The 18,677-nt window shown below is 32.1% G+C and overlaps 1 protein-coding gene and 1 long non-coding RNA gene across 5 annotated transcripts in view; one reads left to right on the plus strand and one right to left on the minus strand.

Annotated features, from left to right (window-relative positions):
* Positions 1-16,382, minus strand: part of LOC148612598 (ceramide synthase 5-like) — a 32,415-nt gene extending 16,033 nt beyond the window's left edge. For 2 of the 4 annotated variants that reach the window (XM_088594187.1, XM_088594188.1), the window contains exons 1-8: positions 16,085-16,382; positions 15,347-15,367; positions 9,787-9,981; positions 6,727-6,856; positions 5,279-5,385; positions 3,621-3,678; positions 2,535-2,585; positions 1,598-1,690 (exon numbers count right to left, since the gene is read on the minus strand). In XM_088594187.1, the coding sequence (XP_088450313.1) occupies positions 1,598-1,690; positions 2,535-2,585; positions 3,621-3,678; positions 5,279-5,385; positions 6,727-6,856; positions 9,787-9,959 (612 nt within the window). In that variant the 5' untranslated portion in view covers positions 9,960-9,981; positions 15,347-15,367; positions 16,085-16,382. The remainder of the gene's footprint in view (positions 1-1,597; positions 1,691-2,534; positions 2,586-3,620; positions 3,679-5,278; positions 5,386-6,726; positions 6,857-9,786; positions 9,982-15,346; positions 15,368-16,084) is intronic. The other 2 variants (XM_088594184.1, XM_088594186.1) reach the window with 1 other exon arrangement.
* LOC148612599 (uncharacterized) lies at positions 15,706-17,089 on the plus strand. The gene is made up of 2 exons (XR_015924432.1): positions 15,706-15,808; positions 16,806-17,089. It is a non-coding gene; the product is annotated as an uncharacterized LOC148612599 (long non-coding RNA).
* Positions 17,090-18,677: the final 1,588 nt, after the last annotated feature.

The following is an 18,677-nucleotide window of genomic DNA, read 5'->3' on the forward strand; positions in this document are numbered from 1 at the left end:
AATCTAACAAATTCTCAAGGGTAGATAAGATGTTGTACCAATTGTCAAAACAAGATAGAAATCTTTCAGTCATACATCAAAGCAAGATGATTTTTTTTCCAATTTAACATTTATTACTCAATAGTATTTTAACTGAGTTGTGTAGAATATTAATATAAGGTTTAAATGATCCAACTACATGAATAAATAGACTTATTCAAGTTATGCAATTACATGTATTTGATGACACTTTCAAAAATAAAAATCAGTCTAAAAATTAGGCAGATTCCTGGTGTTGATGATACTGTCATTTATTTTAATAAAATAATATCAGTCCAAAACTCATACCAAATTATTTGAGCATAGAAATATTGGCTATCATGAGATTTTTAAAGCAATAAACCATTTTAATGATTCTAGAAGTTTCTCTATTTAAATGTATGATAATAAACATTTCCATTCTCATGACTATTTCTTTTGTAAATTATTAATTGAAGACTTGATGCATCACAGACTCTATTTTTTTTTTACCATACTATACATCAATACTTAAGTATTAGATAATAGATAATGACTGCTTTAAGACGAGAATTAAACAAAATTTTCATCTACAGCATGACTTTTAAATGGAATTATAATCCATGCCTGAAGCATTAGGGCATAAATGCTACTTGCTTTAAGATGAAGTTAAAAGTAATTTTCACCAACTACCTAATTTTCAGACATATATACATCAATCCCTAACGCATTAAGGTAGATCACACCTATTACATGAAGCATATTTTCTGTTGTCTTGCAATTTCAAACAGAAGAATGCATTTGCAATGAGCAAATAGTGTTTGAGTAGATGCATTAAAATGTCCTTAAAATATTCAGTTTTTTTTTGCAGAAACCTATACTTGGTAAAATTACAATCATTAATTTTTTAAACCCTCCTTCAAGTGGGTGATAATGGCAGGAAAATGTTCCATAAAATGTAATTGGAATTTTAGTTTTTTTAAATATCAGTCTTTCTGAAGATTCGTTGGACCGTCGAATATCACCTGTAAAAATGTGACAGGACCCGTAAAAAAATCTGGAACACCAGACTGGAAGTCCAGAAAATTTTCGATATTAGTCATTCTTGATTCATGTCAAAATGGACAGTAAAACTTGGTTCGGTCCTGAAAACAGTATGTCATCACACGACCAAATGTCCTGAAAAAAATCTAAACCTTTGGAGAGACTGAAATATGACAGGAAATGAGTTCATTGGCCCCAAATTTTCATAGGAATATGAAATAATGTCAGATATGTGTTCAATATGCAAATTTTTAAGAAATTTTAACAATCAGTTTTTTAATAGTAAGCACACAGAATCTTTATACAATGTTGTAAAAAAATCATCTATATTTAGTCTCAATTACCTTGAAATTAAGTTAAATGAACTATACTTTTTATCTAAAAATTTTACAGCATGATCTACCTTAAATAATTACTTTTTCACCAACTGCATGACTTTTAGACAGACATATACTTAAATGTAGTACATGTATTAAAATATGAATGATGCTCAATTAAATAAACTTAAATGGCCATCATTATCAAGGTTAAAGTGACTGGGGAAGGTAATACTCACCTTTCGTTTATGATCTGTAAAAAGCATATAGATATAAGAGATATAATATGATACTTCTAAAAGGTAGTACCAGTATACATCGTTGGTTACTGACTGAAAGAAAAAAAAATACAGATATATGGTTAGTCATTGAGGCCGACCTTAAAAATTGTTGGTTTGCTGTTTATTGACCAACTCATTAAAAACCTATCTACTCAAAATTTTGTATCCTTCCCAAGACAAAATTTTTATATTCTATTTTCAGCACATTGGCTTCACTTTTGGCACTTTTCAGGAAAACAAATCACCTACCTATCTACTCACATCTAAATGTAGATCAATAAACTGCAAACAAACATTTTTTTAAGGATGGCCTGAACTTTCTTTATATAGGGTTTGTAACTCTCGTTCTAGTTTCAGTTCCCCTTCCAGAATTTCTGATGTAGAACTTATTGAAACACAATGCAAAATCTTCTATTTCCTGTTTTCCTGAACACTTTTATCCTGTAGAACTAGATATTTGTCATTTTTAATCAATATTTTTCTACAAAAGATATTTTGCTTTATAATTGAACTCAGTGATATGTTCATGATGAATCTCCATACATTTGAATAGTAGACAAAGACTCATTCTCATGAAACCACAGAGTCACGTGACGAGACTTACATACCCAATTAAAGACAAAATTGGTCATAACATATTTGACTATTCAGCGTTAGGGATTTCTTTACACAAGTACTCAAAAATTTATCCAAACCTAATGTGACAGTGGACATGAAGAGGGTAGGTGAGGTGAAAGAACCATCAAATTGTAAATTTGGAAATTATAGTGATATTTTCATGTTCAAGAAAAATCTAACAAGGTAGTAAAGACAATTTGCTATAATGTGACAAATTTAACCAAATTAAATCTTAACCATAGCATTAACTATACAGTTAATAAGATCATGACCTTACCATACGAGGCCATTCTCTCCAACAATCTTCTGTTTTCCAAACCCATGGTTTCTAAAATTGTGAATCATGTGAATTAAAGCATATTCAGTTAACAATTTCTACCATTTAAAATTATTTATGATACCAACAATAACTAGAAATATTGTGAATAAGCTCACAAAGAGAATACCCCCCTTAAAGATGTAAAATCTATATATTATCTCCCTTTGAAGTCCACCCACAGTATTCATATTCCATTATGCACAACTAGATATGACACTTTAACTTCCTATAAAATTTCATCAAAATCCCTTGAGCGGTTCAGGAGGAGTTGTGCTTACAAGGAATGTGGTCAGATAGACAGAGACAGACAGGGCAATTCTTATACACCCCCTCAACTTTGTTTGTGGAGGTCATACATATCAACTTCAATTGTTTCCATTTTTAAGTATCAGTCCATATAAAATTCAGACATTATGGTAGAGGTGATACATGGTGTAGAAAAACTACAGAACAAATGATGCTTTTCGGTCTATATAAGCTCCAGGGGTTCAAATATACTTTCAACAAAGAAAGGTCATGGACTTTTTTTGCATCCCAAATGAAAGGTTAACCAGACAACTGATAGGTGCTCAAATAAGAGTACATGTAAATTATGATAGGACTTCGGTAAATCAAATTTCAATAGTTCTTGATCAGAGAACCCTGACCCTGGACTAGTGCTAATTTGAGCACCTGAGACTCAATCCAAACCAACAGTGATGTCACATAGTAATTTGTAGTTCGAGATTGCTCTGATGTCCAACAGTATTTTTTCAGACAAGCTTGGCTGTGGGACCCCAGTTAGTCTGGAAAAAAAGCTGTTGGATGTCAGTACAATCTCCGACTAAGTAATTCCATGTTTTTGCTCAACAAACTTCAAGAAAGAAGAGAAAAAGATATTTCACATACATTGGTGGAATTCATTGGTTGTGTAATCTACAATGGGTTTCAGGCATTGTTTAACAAGTGATATTTCCTTATTTGAAATACTTCAAAAACTGAACAAACAACAACTATCTATAAATTAATCTAAGACATTCTAAAATACATTATTTAGATACTTACATCCCAGAGAACATAAATGCCGTACCATGACAGAAGTAGATAGAAAACAAAAGACCAACTGAAAATACATCAACATACAGGCATTATTCAGAACATATAGGCATTATTCAGAACATAGGGGCATTATTCAGAACATACAGGCATTACTCAGAACATACAGGCATTATACAAATCATATAGGCATTACTCAGAACATATAGGCATTATTCAGAATATAAATGCATTATTTAGAGATATAGGCATTATTCAGAACATATAGTCATTATTCAGACAATATAGAAATTATTCTGAACAAATTATACTTCGTAATGGTTGGTGCAATGCATTAACGATATGTTAAATAGCTATTACTCATGTACATGTACATACATGTAATTACTGTAAGGAAATAGAGTACAATAAAACCTGTCAGAATGGAACATTATTTATTAAAAAAATAAAAAATGAAACTTAACTCCAATTCTTCCTCAACTTAAATTGTCCAATCGGATTGCTTAAAATTTAAGCCTTGAGAAACTGGAGTAAAACCTCAATTTCATTTTCTCTTTTTAAAACCCTTGCCAGAATCTATTTTTTATGAAAATAACAAAAGTAGATTTAGGACCAGAATGTGAGAGTGTGCTACCTCCAATTTTTTTCACAATTTTAAGACAAATTTCAAAATTCTATAGAGTATCAAGAATTTTCTTGAAGATAAAATGGCATTGCACTCTTGCTAAGAATTTCCTTGATCTGCCCATTGTAACTACAGTTTGTACACCAGTATTTTAGAAAACAAATTTATTTTTTTTTATCTCTGCCTTACTATAAATTTGGTTCCTTTAAGACAGGTGATACCATTAAATGACAAGACTTTGGTTTGTTCTCAATTCATTTCAACAAATCTAAATGGAACCTCAAATAAACCCTCCAGTCCTACCTAATCTCATCATAATTCCTATTAATTCTCATCATATTCTTAAGTTTCTTAGTTTTGTATCATTGAAACAAATATGACCTTGAACTTTCACCTTATATTCAACAGGGTTCAATGAAGACAGGTTCCACTGCATATTGTAAATCGGTGTATGTACAAAGTCAGAAAGTTGAAGTGTTTATTTATAGCATGGTAAAACAAAACTAAGTCACATTATTGCGTAATTTAGTTATATTGTTCGTGCATTTCATTCAAGAAGAAACATTACTTACCATACAGAGGGAAGAATATAACAACAAGCTGTTATGCTTGACAACCTCCTTCTTCAATTGTGTGCAAGATGATATCCAGAAAACACAATTTTTGTTCATTAATAAAAGGTGCAGCCATGTACATGTATGTATATGTCACTGTCCTTTGCAAAAGGTCAAAGGTCATGCATTATAACACTGTGTTATTGTACCAGTCCATATAAAGAGAGAAAGAAAACTTACTGAAAATTAGAGATTATTGCATGTATCTATTCTTGCAATCTATGTTAACCTTGCTAGAAAGGGAACTTAAAATTTTGCAATAGCAATGTAATTCATGCTATGCTCATATCAAAGATCCTTTTTTGCAGTAAGAAGTGAATTATTTCAATAGCGACCCATTTGTATTTTTCCAAAAATGTCAACATTGCAATAATTTCCAGATTACAGTAATTATGACTGACAGTGAAGCCTTCATTTCAGAGACGTACCCGCCATCACAGAATTTTTTAACATCTGAGGTTTTATCTTGCTTCCTTCTCTTCCTATACCAGATTTCAATGCCTCTCTCTGACAGACCTATTTTCTTTGATAAAGCCTAAAACAATAAAAGTAAACAATCTTGAAAATGCCTCTATCAACAGACATATTTTTATAAGACAATGAATGTGCATTTGTACACATACACGATTTTCAGAAATGACATCACGATCAGATCTAAGCTACCTAATGACCCCATTTGCAAAACTGTATTCAAGCTGAATAAAAAGCTTCTTAAAAGCATTTGTTTTTAGAATTCTCTTCTCATCAATTTTAAGCTTCACTAGTACAACTGAGATCCAACAGCAAATATCATTAAGCTTAATTTCATAATGATACAAACAGCTTTGTCCTTGATTTCAAAATATTTTTAAAGACAACTGTATGTAGAGACTATTTAATCCAAGTTATAATTCTTTGTTATGATAGATGAGACAAGAATCTACAGACATTAGACCTTGAAAGCATGATATGCTCCACATATGATAGGAAGTAAGTTGTAATATTTTGCAAGGTATTTTTTTTTCTAATTAATGGGAGATAAATTCCAAAAGCATATGGTCTCACTAACCACTTCTAATGTTTCCATTACTTTACATGTTAAAAAAGTAATTTTCAAACTTTCACTGTGAATTCCCAGGACAAAGGACATTTTAAAAGTTGCAAACCATTGCAAAGCTTGGAAAATAAGGCTTCCAAAATCATTATGCTAATGGTACGATGGTTGTAGAAATTCTTCACAAAATGTACTTGAATAAATGATACTGAAAATCCACATTTTTACCTTTTCTTCTAACTGACAGCATGGAGGCAAATTACCCACACATGTAAACAATATTCATACACTTTTGTAGTAAATAACATATATGGTTTTAAAGTACACATTCTCAGCTTTATTTTGACTACTTTTAATCAGAATACACAATAATAATGCACTTACAATGCATAGGTCTAGGTTCAGTGTGTTTTTGGTACTACATAGGGGAGGGAGGTGGGGGGTGGCCATTTGACTCGGAAGTGATTAGTGAGACCTATGCCTCATTACTCTCAATTTTGTTCTGATTTGTTTGGAGACATGCATGTTGTCAGAGTGTTAATCTATGATTGCTAATCCTTTGGTATCTTGATAATTTAATACAAAAAAATTTCCTTTGTTTAATACTCCTTGTAAAATTTTTATATTCATATAAATCTAAATTTAAATCTACTTTTTACACCCAAAGTGAAAGTACATTCTTTGGCACATATAAATACAAAAATTCATGGATTATTTTGGGTATTGTTTAAAAATGAAAACAGTGTTTGTGTTATCCTAAGACTGTTTACATTTGTCACTTCACAGACAGAATTTTTTCAGCAGCTTCAGGTGGAAAATATCAAATTAAACTAAAATGTTTACCGCAACAACATCATGGTCTGGATTTTTATTTTTTCTATATTCATTTTCCAGGACTGGATGTTCTATAACTTTCTTCTTTGGAACACTGTCTTTCAGTCCTAAATGTTTACCTAAAGGTGTTGCTACAAACCTATAAAAGAAATTTATCATATAAACAGCAACAAATCATTAAATGTTCCTTGTGTCCTAATTTTCTATTTTTCAGATGTTAATTTGCATTTGTGAAATTTCTCCAGCTATATTTCATTCAGGAAATATAACACATGGTACACAATTTTTGATACAGTTTTTTTTCAAACACCACTAAGTTATCAGTATCTGGCCAATCAGGAAACAGAATTGCGATCAGGTGACTGGCCTTTCCATGGAAGAGCATCTTTAAGGTCAAAGGGTAAAAAGCAAAAAATATACTGACTGCGTTGGAAAAAAAATAAATGTATAAATCTATATGATACATAGGATAAACAATCTAACCCAATATAATATTTATCATTTTATCAAAATTTTCAGTATTACAAATTTCAAAATACCTAAAAAACTGGGGCTTCATTCCTTGTATTGTACATGGTAGAACCTCTCAATGATGGATTTAACTTCCTATTTTGATATTTTTGATTTTGAGTACTAGCTAATAAACCCAAGGGTTCTTATATAATTCATTCTAATGCTGCTGTTGAGGGATTACTTCTTGAAACATGTGTGCAGCATATAGAAATTTGCAATAAATGTATAATATATGATTGGTATTTTTGTATTTATCATATGTAAGGCCTAAAAAAAAATCTGTGTTTCCGCTAACATCTCCTTCAAAATTAGGGTCGGTAGGTAGGTTTTTTTTTAATGATTTTTCATAGATTTGCAGGACATCAAAATTTTTGCCTCTAAAATGGCACAGCTGAATACTGTACTTGTCATAGCCACAGCCATATTGTTTCATTTGTTTATAAATTTTGAACCTCCATATCAAAGAGCAAGGCAGTTCTAGTAAAAAATTGATGACGGAAATGCTGAAAATCTGTATACATGTTTTTTTTTTTGGTTGTGTTTATTTTTTTCCACAAAAAAAAAATCAGGGTCGGTTTGGTTACTGGAAACACATAATTTTTTTCTTAGGCCTGATCAAAATATGATTGCTCCTGCTGAGAATGCCTGAAGAACTATCTTGGCATTCTATGGCACTCATGATTATACTATGGTTAAACAGTAAAGCCTATCTAAACCAAACACCCTCTGGACTGTAGAATTTGTTTTAAATTTACACAGTGGTTTGTTTTAGACAGGTTCAAAATACATTTAAACTGATACAGAGGGAATTCAAACTGGACCTGAATTATACAGGTTTTCAGTTTATACAAGATTTATTTTATACAGGTTTAACAGTACACCCTTCCTAATTATCTTGGCATGAAATTGTCAATTTATCTTTTGTTTTTAATGTAACGACATCATGAATTCACAAGCAGCGGCATGACCAACACAAATCCAAAATATATGCACAAACCCAAAATTTGGCTTATTGTACAAATTCTCCTTTTTTTTAAACCTTATGATCACAAAAGGTATGCATTTTTATTTGGTATAAATACTCCAATTTAAATATTGACTCATCTGAAAACGTTCTCCCTAATTCTTCTTCTGATCTTATATTTTAAGATTAAATCATAATGCTTTGTTTGTAAACCATTATTTTTTGTGGATTATGACTCTGCATATCAATAGCCTAGAATTTTAACTATTTACTTAGTTCTTATCCATGACTAATCCCTTGGGTAAAGTATGCTTAAACCCATTCAAATCCCTCTTCAACAAGAATGAAACTTTAAAAAAAAATTTTGTTGACAAAGATATTTGCAAATACCAAACGAAGGCAAAACTCACTTCAGAATGATTTGGATTCCTTAATAAATGGATATCATATTATATGCAAATACATTGTTGCATCAATCTATTCGTTAAATATCAACGATAAAACAAAAAATAAATATTTACCACCTAAGATATGAATGTATTTAACCTGATTTTCAGTAACACCATATCTTTAAACATTTACCAGATTTGTGTACTTGTATTAGCAAAGCAAACACTAAATGCCAGAAAATCCCCATAAATATCTATAAAAACTTTCAGCAAATTTTCAATCTTAATGCATTTTCAGAAGTCTGTAGCACTAAACATGATGAAAATGTCAGCTAATGTCACAAACTGTTGATAGTACATGTATGTTTAAATATGTAGACTGGAAAAGCATTGTTTGTTTGGCAGGCTTTTCTACACCATGAATCACCTCAGAGTCAGTGTCTGAATTTCATGTGGACTGGTATTTAAGAAACTTGAAATGCTATGACTGACCGAGTACAAAAAACTTTTGAACAATGCAACAGGCTCAATCAATAACATTGCTTTTCACACTGGACAGTTGACTGGTGTTTACCCTCTAACAAAGACAATGCTATACTTTGTTATTTATTTATACATACATATTTTTATTTTTAATAACTAAAATAATAAATAAGTTGCTGTCATTGTTTGTGCTAGGCTTAACCCCACTCGTACAGAAACTTGAAGATAGCAGCCAAAATAGCATACAATGTATGTCCCGTATGTATAAAGCCACATATCAAATTTAAAATAAATCCATCCATTTGGAGAGAAGATTATCATTCCACATAGTAAAAATGGAAAAGTCCAACAAAACACTAATTGAAATCATACAGAACCCAAAATTGTTTACAATGAAATTCCCATCTATATGAAACCACACACCAAACTTGAAATCATTCCATCCATTCTGAGCCAAGGTAATTGTAATAAATTTTGGACGAACGGAAGGAGTGATGAAAGGACCAAAGGGAATGACATAAGGATGGAAAGAATAGAGTAGCAGATGAACATACCATCCATTAGTTCATTGGGTGGGGGGGGGGGGGGGGGTTATAAAACAATGTTAAAGGTTCAGTTTACTAGCAAGATCATATTTTGATCATATTTTGTTGTTTAACAACTGTTTACTGAACATAATTTAAGTGTTTTACAAGCATTGGGAAATTATTGAAAACTTACCTATCAAATAAATGACGTAATAAAATGAACAGCAAAGCAGTGAATATGGACGGAATAACTATATCTGATGGAATTGGGATATAAAATCCATCCGGTAACTTTCCTAAATTTTCTGGACGTAGTTCCTTTGGTTGAAGTAATCTGTCGATATGGTCGTTGAACCAGTCAAACATTGTGATAACTTATTCACTGGAGCTAAAATGAAAATATAGTATATAGAGAAAAAGAATAGGGCTAAACATCTATGAAATATGTGTACATGTGCGCTGAATGTGTACAACAGTTTAACAGTCTGAGTCAGCAACATTTTCAGTTAATATCACAAAAAGATTTTACATAGAAAACTTCTAGTATTTCCTTTATAATACAATGTATATGTTTATGTATACAAAGTTCATAAGAATACTTTCACTTGGTTGGCTGGCAATACTAATTTCCAACAGCCCAGTTTGGGCTAGTACATACATGTAGCTACAACCCATGCTTTGATAGAAAGGACCTGTGCTTTTGCAAAAAAAATTCCAAGTACCAGTTTCTAAGAGAGATAATGGGATTTGTGTCCTTCTTTGAAGAAAGAAGTTGGCAAATTTTTCATGTTCATGTAAACGTAATTTGTTACTAAAATATATATTGAACAAACTCATAAATTTTTCATAGTTATGAATAATTATCAAGTCTCATGCATAAAATCTTCAAATAGGAAGGAATTCCAGAATGTCTGCAATGAACATGAGGAAAATGAAAAACAAGTACTAGCTTAAAAAAAAAAGATGGCCGACACGGTAAAATTTTGTTCTTTCTATTATAATTTTCTGCACTTCATTCAGGAAATAACACATGGCACACAATTTTGATACAGTTTTTTTAAACGCCACTATGTTATCAGTATTTGGCCAATCGGAAAAAAGAATTGCGATCAGGTGTCTTGCGTTTCCATGGAAGAGCGTCTTTAAGGTCAAAGGAAAAATCGTCGGAAAAATACAATCTACTGCATAGAAGCTAAAAGGGAATGTCCTGTAATATGTCCACTGTGAATAAGTGAAAAATGTAACATACACTTGCACTGAAGTGTACACTGTAGATCAGAAATATACATAAAAGTGTTTCAATCCAACTTCTCAACAAATTTTACTTATGCTTGAATAAGTTCCATAGAAATCATATATAAAGCAAGGATGTCAGAACATCCAAACTGACATACTCAATACAAAAGATTATTGAAACTAGTTGTGATCCAAATTTTTATTAGTTTCATGACTTTGTGGTAAAATAACTGTCACACACTAATGAACATGTAGCATTTTGAATTTGTAGCATTTAACTACTGTGACCACATGAGTCCTAAAATGCTATAAATTATATATTTATATATTTTAATCATGTAAATTGAGTTTTGACTGTTTATGACAAATCGAAATGCAATGAGGGATATTTTTCTCGCTAAACCTCAATTGGAAATTTGTGCATGTTTTGCACAGAAGCAGTCAAGCTTAAAATGGAAAGATAAAAATTATTTTTATAAATGTCAATTTCGTAAGGCCAAAAAAATATATAACAAAGAGTCTTGTTTCCTGCTACCAGCAAGAAACAAAAATGTTTATTTTCAAAAATATTTTACATTGAGACACTGGGGAAACAATCTAGACTATAATGGCACTTGAGCAAAAATTGCCCTAAAATGAATAGGTATGCACAAAAAAGGGTAGGTATGATAGCAGAAAACAGACTTATTATTTTTTTTGCCTAAGTGGAAATTGCTAAAAATTATCTGACATTACATTTTGATTGATATTATCATTTTGTAAATAACCATCTTCCTAAAATACTGTACAACTGAAATCAAGTATGCATACAAGAATTTCTATTTACTTACTTTACTGATGGGTTTGATGGTCTACTAAACAATTCAAATAGCAATGTACCGGTTTTTGTCTACGGTTTTTACTGCCTGTAGTCCCAACCATAGACCCTCGAACTTTCATTTCCTGCTGGGGTTCAAATTAGCTTTAACAGTAATAGGTCTGTACACTTGAGGAAAATGAAAGCTTTTCAATAAAATGTTAAATGTATGAGATTGGAGGTCCTGGACTTCAGTAAAAAAAAAATTCAAAGGTCCTGATTCAGATTCTGAGTCCCGGACCTTCGATTACATCCAATTAAAATCTGTGTCTTGTACTCATACCAATAGAAATTAACCCCAGAAAAAATCACATATATATTTGTACATCTTTGCAGGTAGGTTCCTATCCTGGGAAAGTTTAATTCAATTTAATCTTTCCCATGGAAAGCAAAAATATACCAAATCCTTTAAGAGAATAAGTGAACGCCAATATCTATTTAAAACTGAGATCACTTTGGTCTAGTGCTTAGTTACCATGATTACAGTGATTACAGAGGTTTTTGTTTTTATAAAGTTTGGTTTGACGGGTTTAACTGTAAAGACCACATGTAGATCAAGGCACAGATCCAAGGAAAGGAATGCTAGGTGTACGCCCTCCCCCTAAAAATGGGAAACAAAAATGTTTTTGCATTAAATCTTTATTTACAAAAATTATAACTTCTCTTGCCTCACTCCTCTTAATAGTAATGAAAAGGATGATATCCATGGTAGTTAAGTGAAGACCACATCCCCCCCCCCACAATAAGACAAGTATATGTACATGTACATTTATTGTACATGTAGCAGGCTATGCAGAATGTTTCATATAATACAAAAAAACAAGTAATCAAGGCTAATACTCATTAATACGAAACTAATGACCCCGTGATGATAAGAGTTTCCGGTGGCTAGAGTGAGTCATTAATATATGATACAAGTTATTGGTAGTAGATAAAAATCTTATGTTGGAATCTTTTAGTAACCAAGATTAAGTACTGTTAAGATTAGCTTTTTGCTAGTAGTTACTGCAGGAAATTCTTCTGAACCATAGCCAGACAATCTGCATCTTATTTTAGAGTACATGTACAAAAGTATAATAAGTCTATTCAAATACTGGAAGCAAATATCAGACAGCAGTTGTTGTATGTAATGAAAATAGAAAATTATTTAAAAAAAACCATGATATGTATCAGTAATAATTTTCAAAAATAAATATTCAGATTTATTACATTTACTCATCATGGCTCTGAAATAACCAATTCCAGTCACCCTTACAAGGGGTCCAAATTTACCTCTGGGCTTTTTGAAGTTTTAAACCAAAAAATTTCATTAAAATGTAAATGAATACAATACAACTGAAGGTTCCCGACCTTGGTCCACCACTGATTTGGACCCCTGGTAAAACAGGAAAACTTACGGTTGTTACTTTTGAATGTTGATTTCTCTTGTGAGAAAGTATTTTTTCAAACTAGAAATACCGTGAGCACTGAAATTGATATCCCCATTTCCCCTACCTGATAACACCCACCTTTCCACCTCCAAATTTATTTCGATCAAGATCTAAAAAAGAAGGTGCACAATGGTAATGTGTAATAAAGATTCTGTGAAAGAGTAATCAAGGGAACCAAGGTTATATCGGTAATCAAAAGAATGTAAACAACAAAGAACATAAAGTAACTAAAATCATACATACAAAGTAACAAAAGCAAATGAGCAACTCGGACTCCACTAAAAACTGGGAGCATGGACCAGGTGCACCGGTAGGGTAAGCATCCTTTGCTTTTCTAGAAACACCCGCAGAGTTGCTCATAAAAAGCCAAGTCCGGGGTAGACAAAGTTAGTTTCATTAAATTCCATTCAGTTGTGTAGAATGAGTTACAGATAAGATATTGGTACCCAACACATCAGGAAATGATAAAGTCTACATGTATGTTTGCTGTGAGACCTAACAAAAACTTCAGATCAAAATCAAAATAGAAGTTCCACATATTCATTTCTAAATATACATTTTATTCAAGTTTCATTAAATTCCATTCACTGGTGTAAGAGTTACGGATAAGAGATGAGTACCAATAGGAAGGGCCAACGCCCCTGTCACTATACACCCCCACTTGCAGTAGGGTTTACAATAACCTCATGAGGTATGCATTGGGCATTAATACCAGTACAATACTTGTAGTTTTTTTAGGACAACTACAAGTACTTGTACAATGTATTAATTTCAATCTACAAGTTTAAGAAAATAACAAAACAGGTTTATGCGATTTAGAACTTTACCTACAGAAATCTACCATTTATATGATAATAACTATAATACGGGTATTTAAATCATTCATAAGTTCAGATTTCTTATTTATGTTAGAGCTGACCTATAGGATTTGAGTCTAACTGTAGTCCTTTTAAACAAGACTTAAAGAGAATTGAGGCCTTTGTTATGACCAATTTATTCATTCAAAATGTTGGGTTGAAGAATCTTACAAGACACTTATTAATTTTTTAACAAATAAACTGTAAGTTTGTGAAGCAAGTACTATGAACCAGACTAGTTTGAGTTGTCCATAAAAAGATTTGACCCAGAAATTAGATCCGGGGATTCCCGACTATTTTTTGCCCTCATTTTTCAAATTAAACAGTTCTTACCCCTATTACACTCCAATGTGGACCCCAAGTCAACACTAATCTAAATACAAGTAGTTTTCTCCCAAATGGATGTATTTTACAAACAAAACAAAAATAATTTACCGATTTCACAGAAATGTAACCATCATCAACTGTACATGAATATACAATGATTCAGTACTCAATCTAATATTCATATTTCTGCATTCTTGAAACACCTCCTGAAAACTATACTCAAACTATACATGACATGTTCCATCCCAATTTGATTCCATTTATTACTTCAGTAATGTAGCCATGATTTGTGTCAGCTTTGTTACTCAACTTCTTAAATCACACATACATTTTACATTGATTTTGGGTGAACCACCCTTTACAGGATTCTTAGATTCATGGACTGCCACATATGGCACAATAGTATGATAATTTTGCAACATTATTTGGGTAAAAGCATGTGTGCTTGATGCTTATATACACCAATCTGGCTGTATACATGATAGAGGGAGCAGGCATGCAGGTGTAAAAAGTTCAAGAAGTTTCAATCTAACATATAGGGAGTAACCATATAAATAGGGACCCTTTATCTTGCTTCACTTCCGGCCTTCCCCCCAACTCACTGGAATAAAAATAATGATTCAATATTTTCCTCATTACTTAATACATCTGGCAACTGGGACTGCAAATGCTATCAGTACCACAGACATTACATTCCAATGGTTAATATGGCAGTTTGGCCTTTCTTTTTATATTTGCCACTTGCTATTAGATTTTTTAGCCTTTCATGGTCTCATGTGTCGACCATACACTAGGCTGTATGTCTGCCTGGCACTGTGGTACAGATAGCATCGGCAGTCCCAGTTGCACATAATAGGGTGTGCTTAACAAGACAGATTTTCAAATAAAAATATTGATTTCGGTTGCTGCTGAAATATAAATACAGATTTTGCACTTAAAAATGAACAATCTACTGTTGACTGATAGTTATAAGCTAGCTAGAGTAACAGTGTTACCACAACCTGTTTGTGGACAATTCAGAAACTTGATTGAGATTAATATATATACCTCTCTCCCAATTGATCCGACCTGTGCAAATTTAAAATATTTATTAGGTGCATGTGTACTCATTGGAACCAGTGATCCAAAAATCATCATTAAATAAGAGATATATAGTGAATTTGATAGTCATTCTTGTGAATCAGGATAAAGGCAGTTCTGGAAACTAGGTCTTATAAACTAATGAAAACACCCATAAAAGGGTTTAGAATATTACTTCAGTCAATAATTCCCACGATTGATAGTATATAAGAACATGTGTACTCCACTATTGATCTTGTTGATTTTGTCCGTGTACAATAAACAGCAAAATGTTGGATATCAATGAATTTACTACTTATTTACTTATTCGGTATCTCTGTCCCATAAGTCACAAGAATAGAGTACTACACGCCATGACTACATGTAATATTACAGATAACAATTAAGTCTAGGCCGTAACCATGCCCGATTTTCACCTGCATTTAAACTGTGAGTTCAACGCATTCAATTAATCTATTTAAAATATAGTTTCAATAAGTCTTATTCGCGTTTTACTCAAATTACATTTTTGAAAACATATTTTATTCTCTCTCGCAGTAACCACATTTACGATATATACTACACCTGCTCTGAAATGTGTAACATAAACATATATATCATAAGGCCCATTTTCATTAAATCTTTACCATTATTAAATAAACAATCATTGTTTCAATTTCATTTTCAATTAAAAACAACTGATAAATTTGTTTCATTTGTACTTACCCAAGAAAAGCACGTGGAATCACATATATCATTTATTTTGCCGACACGCCTCTGTTGTGTATTTCGTGTAAAACACAATAGCGGAAGAATGCACACCTATGGTGTATCCTGCGCAACCAGTGTTTGTTATTACGCTATAATATTGTACATGAATTATTCGGTTATTGCATGATCGTGTGTGTGCACGTACGAACAAGTAATATTGTTTATGACACAATGTGTGTGATCTAAATTTAATCCGGTTAGGACTTCAATATTTAAATTTAACCGATATAGGCGAATCGACAAAGGGGTATATCGAACCATAATGCCTAAATGAATGAAGCGTGATTTTCTTTCACGAGGATGTACATAGTTAATCCTACCGGGGATATTCGAAAACGTTCCTAATTCTATATAAAAAATTTGTTCGAAAGTTCGTTTGAAATCTAAATAATTTATAGCTATAACTTAAATTTGAATCAAGATTTGAAAAGCTGGCTTTGTTGACCACAATCAATAAGATTGTTGATAAATGACTACGGGTTATTCAAATCATTGTACCCCAGGTCCTTGTTTACGTTGATAAAACTGTAACCCAAACAAGATAAATTATTTATCATACACGTTTACAGTGCATAATCAATATCTTAAATAGAACACAACCTCCCATTTAAAGAATTTAAGGCAACCATTAAAATATTTTTTCAGGCTTTAATAATTTTATTTTATTTTGTTTCAGCTTCCGGTCTCAATCGTGGCTAGGGAAAACCTTTATTTTTGACGACAGATTATATATTTAACATTGAAAGGCAAACATTAAGACATCCCAGGCCCAGACTAAAGGCGTTCCTTTATACAGTTGTGCGACACAGTTTTGACCAAAATGTGCCTCTACTTTCTGACAAGAGACAAAATTGTAAAAATGCATTTGTGCGGCATTTTGGAACGAGACCGCAGTTGCAATGCAGCTTTTTCAAAACTATTGAACTTCAATTCCAAAATATATTAAAGCTCTGCTTCGTTTATTATATTATTCTTGACTAAACAGAGTTTGTTGAGGTTTTGATTTGCTAAAACTGTTTGAATTTTATGGAGTATTCATGCGTAAAAGGATATATAGTCCATCAAACTCGAGATTAGACCGTCTACACGTGGTTTTTAAAACTTGCATCTAAATTTAAATTGTTTTCATATTGTACATAGGTTTCGCTTGCAAATATTCAACAGATTCTATATAATAATTATGTAATAAAACAAATAATAAATGTTTAAATGCAAGGAATACAAACACAACATTAAGTTTGTTCTATTTTAAATGTGATTTATAATGAAAAAAGTAGGACAGCTGCACTTACGACAAGAATGCAACATGAATATAAGGGAGAAACCATTTGATTTTTAATGGGGGTGGGTTCGGGGGATAGGATCAAATTTTTTAATTTAAGAAAATTTAAGTCCTGCCTTTTTTTCTTCGGTGCTAAGCGCCGGAATTTTTTATTTTCTTAAATATAGACAAACAATATTAGGACATTAATAGATCCTGTCTTTTTTATTTCTTATGACATGTCCTGGCCTTTTATTTCTTGAAATTTTCAATCCTGCCTTTTATTCCAAATTTGACGCTAGCACCCGTCCTAATATCAAGAGCAAGTGCAAGTTCTCTGACCAATATGACATTATTGAACTTGAATAACCTCACTTTGTTTAGTGTACCCACAAGGTCTTGCTCCCACTATAAAAGGTTATATAAAAGTGGAGCTGCGTATTTGATAGTGGGAGCAAGCCCCTGTGGTGAACCGAAGTCATATTTTATTCATTGCTGCTAATGGGGTACGAGACTACCAGCATTGGGGCAGCTCCTTTAACTTCTGAGACATACTCTCAAATATTTTTTCAAGTTAAGAGTCAGTTCCCCGGTTTAATAAATTATTTTTGCAAGTAAATTTTATCAAAATATATTAAACACTAGACTTTTCAGCCCAGGCATGATCAGTACATGATTAAATATTCTCTGGAACACATTTTATAAATAGTGAGTACATGGGTGTAGACCTTTCAATATGTTTCGAAGACGAGTACTGAATTCACACAATAATACCCTTTTCATTCAGCTATCAAATTTGGAATATCATATAGCAAATGATTTTAATCAGTGCCCACCCCACCCCCTCGAATTTTATTTATACGGTATTTAATCATAATTTATTTGAATGAAACGTTTTGCGAAATGGTGTTTAACTTTTCTGACAACACACTTTTTATATACAAGAAAGGTAACTCTATTTGACACCAGAATTTTGCGGGTTTAGTTTATATCTGAATAACATGAGAGAGTATCAGATATCGTTGTCTTCTCTGATTACCACTTCTCATCCTATGGCTTACTGGTCATAATTGTGCAGGGAGGGCGAGGAATAATAGGGCCGGACCCGGTATACGCCTCCATAAAATTCGGGAAAAAATTTTCATGAGATCTTATATTAATTGAAAATTTACATATTATAACCAAAATTGTTTTGCCATGCTTCGTTCGACCCGAAATGCTGGACCCACCACTGCAAAGGATAGGTCAGCAAGCGGAGTGATACATGTATTGTTACATAGTAAATCG

This window comes from Perna viridis, chromosome 7 (genome assembly GCF_037379345.1).
Source record: "Perna viridis isolate PV_CMFRI_1.1 ecotype Kerala chromosome 7, ASM3737934v1, whole genome shotgun sequence".
Classification (NCBI taxonomy): Eukaryota; Metazoa; Mollusca; class Bivalvia; order Mytilida; family Mytilidae; genus Perna; species Perna viridis.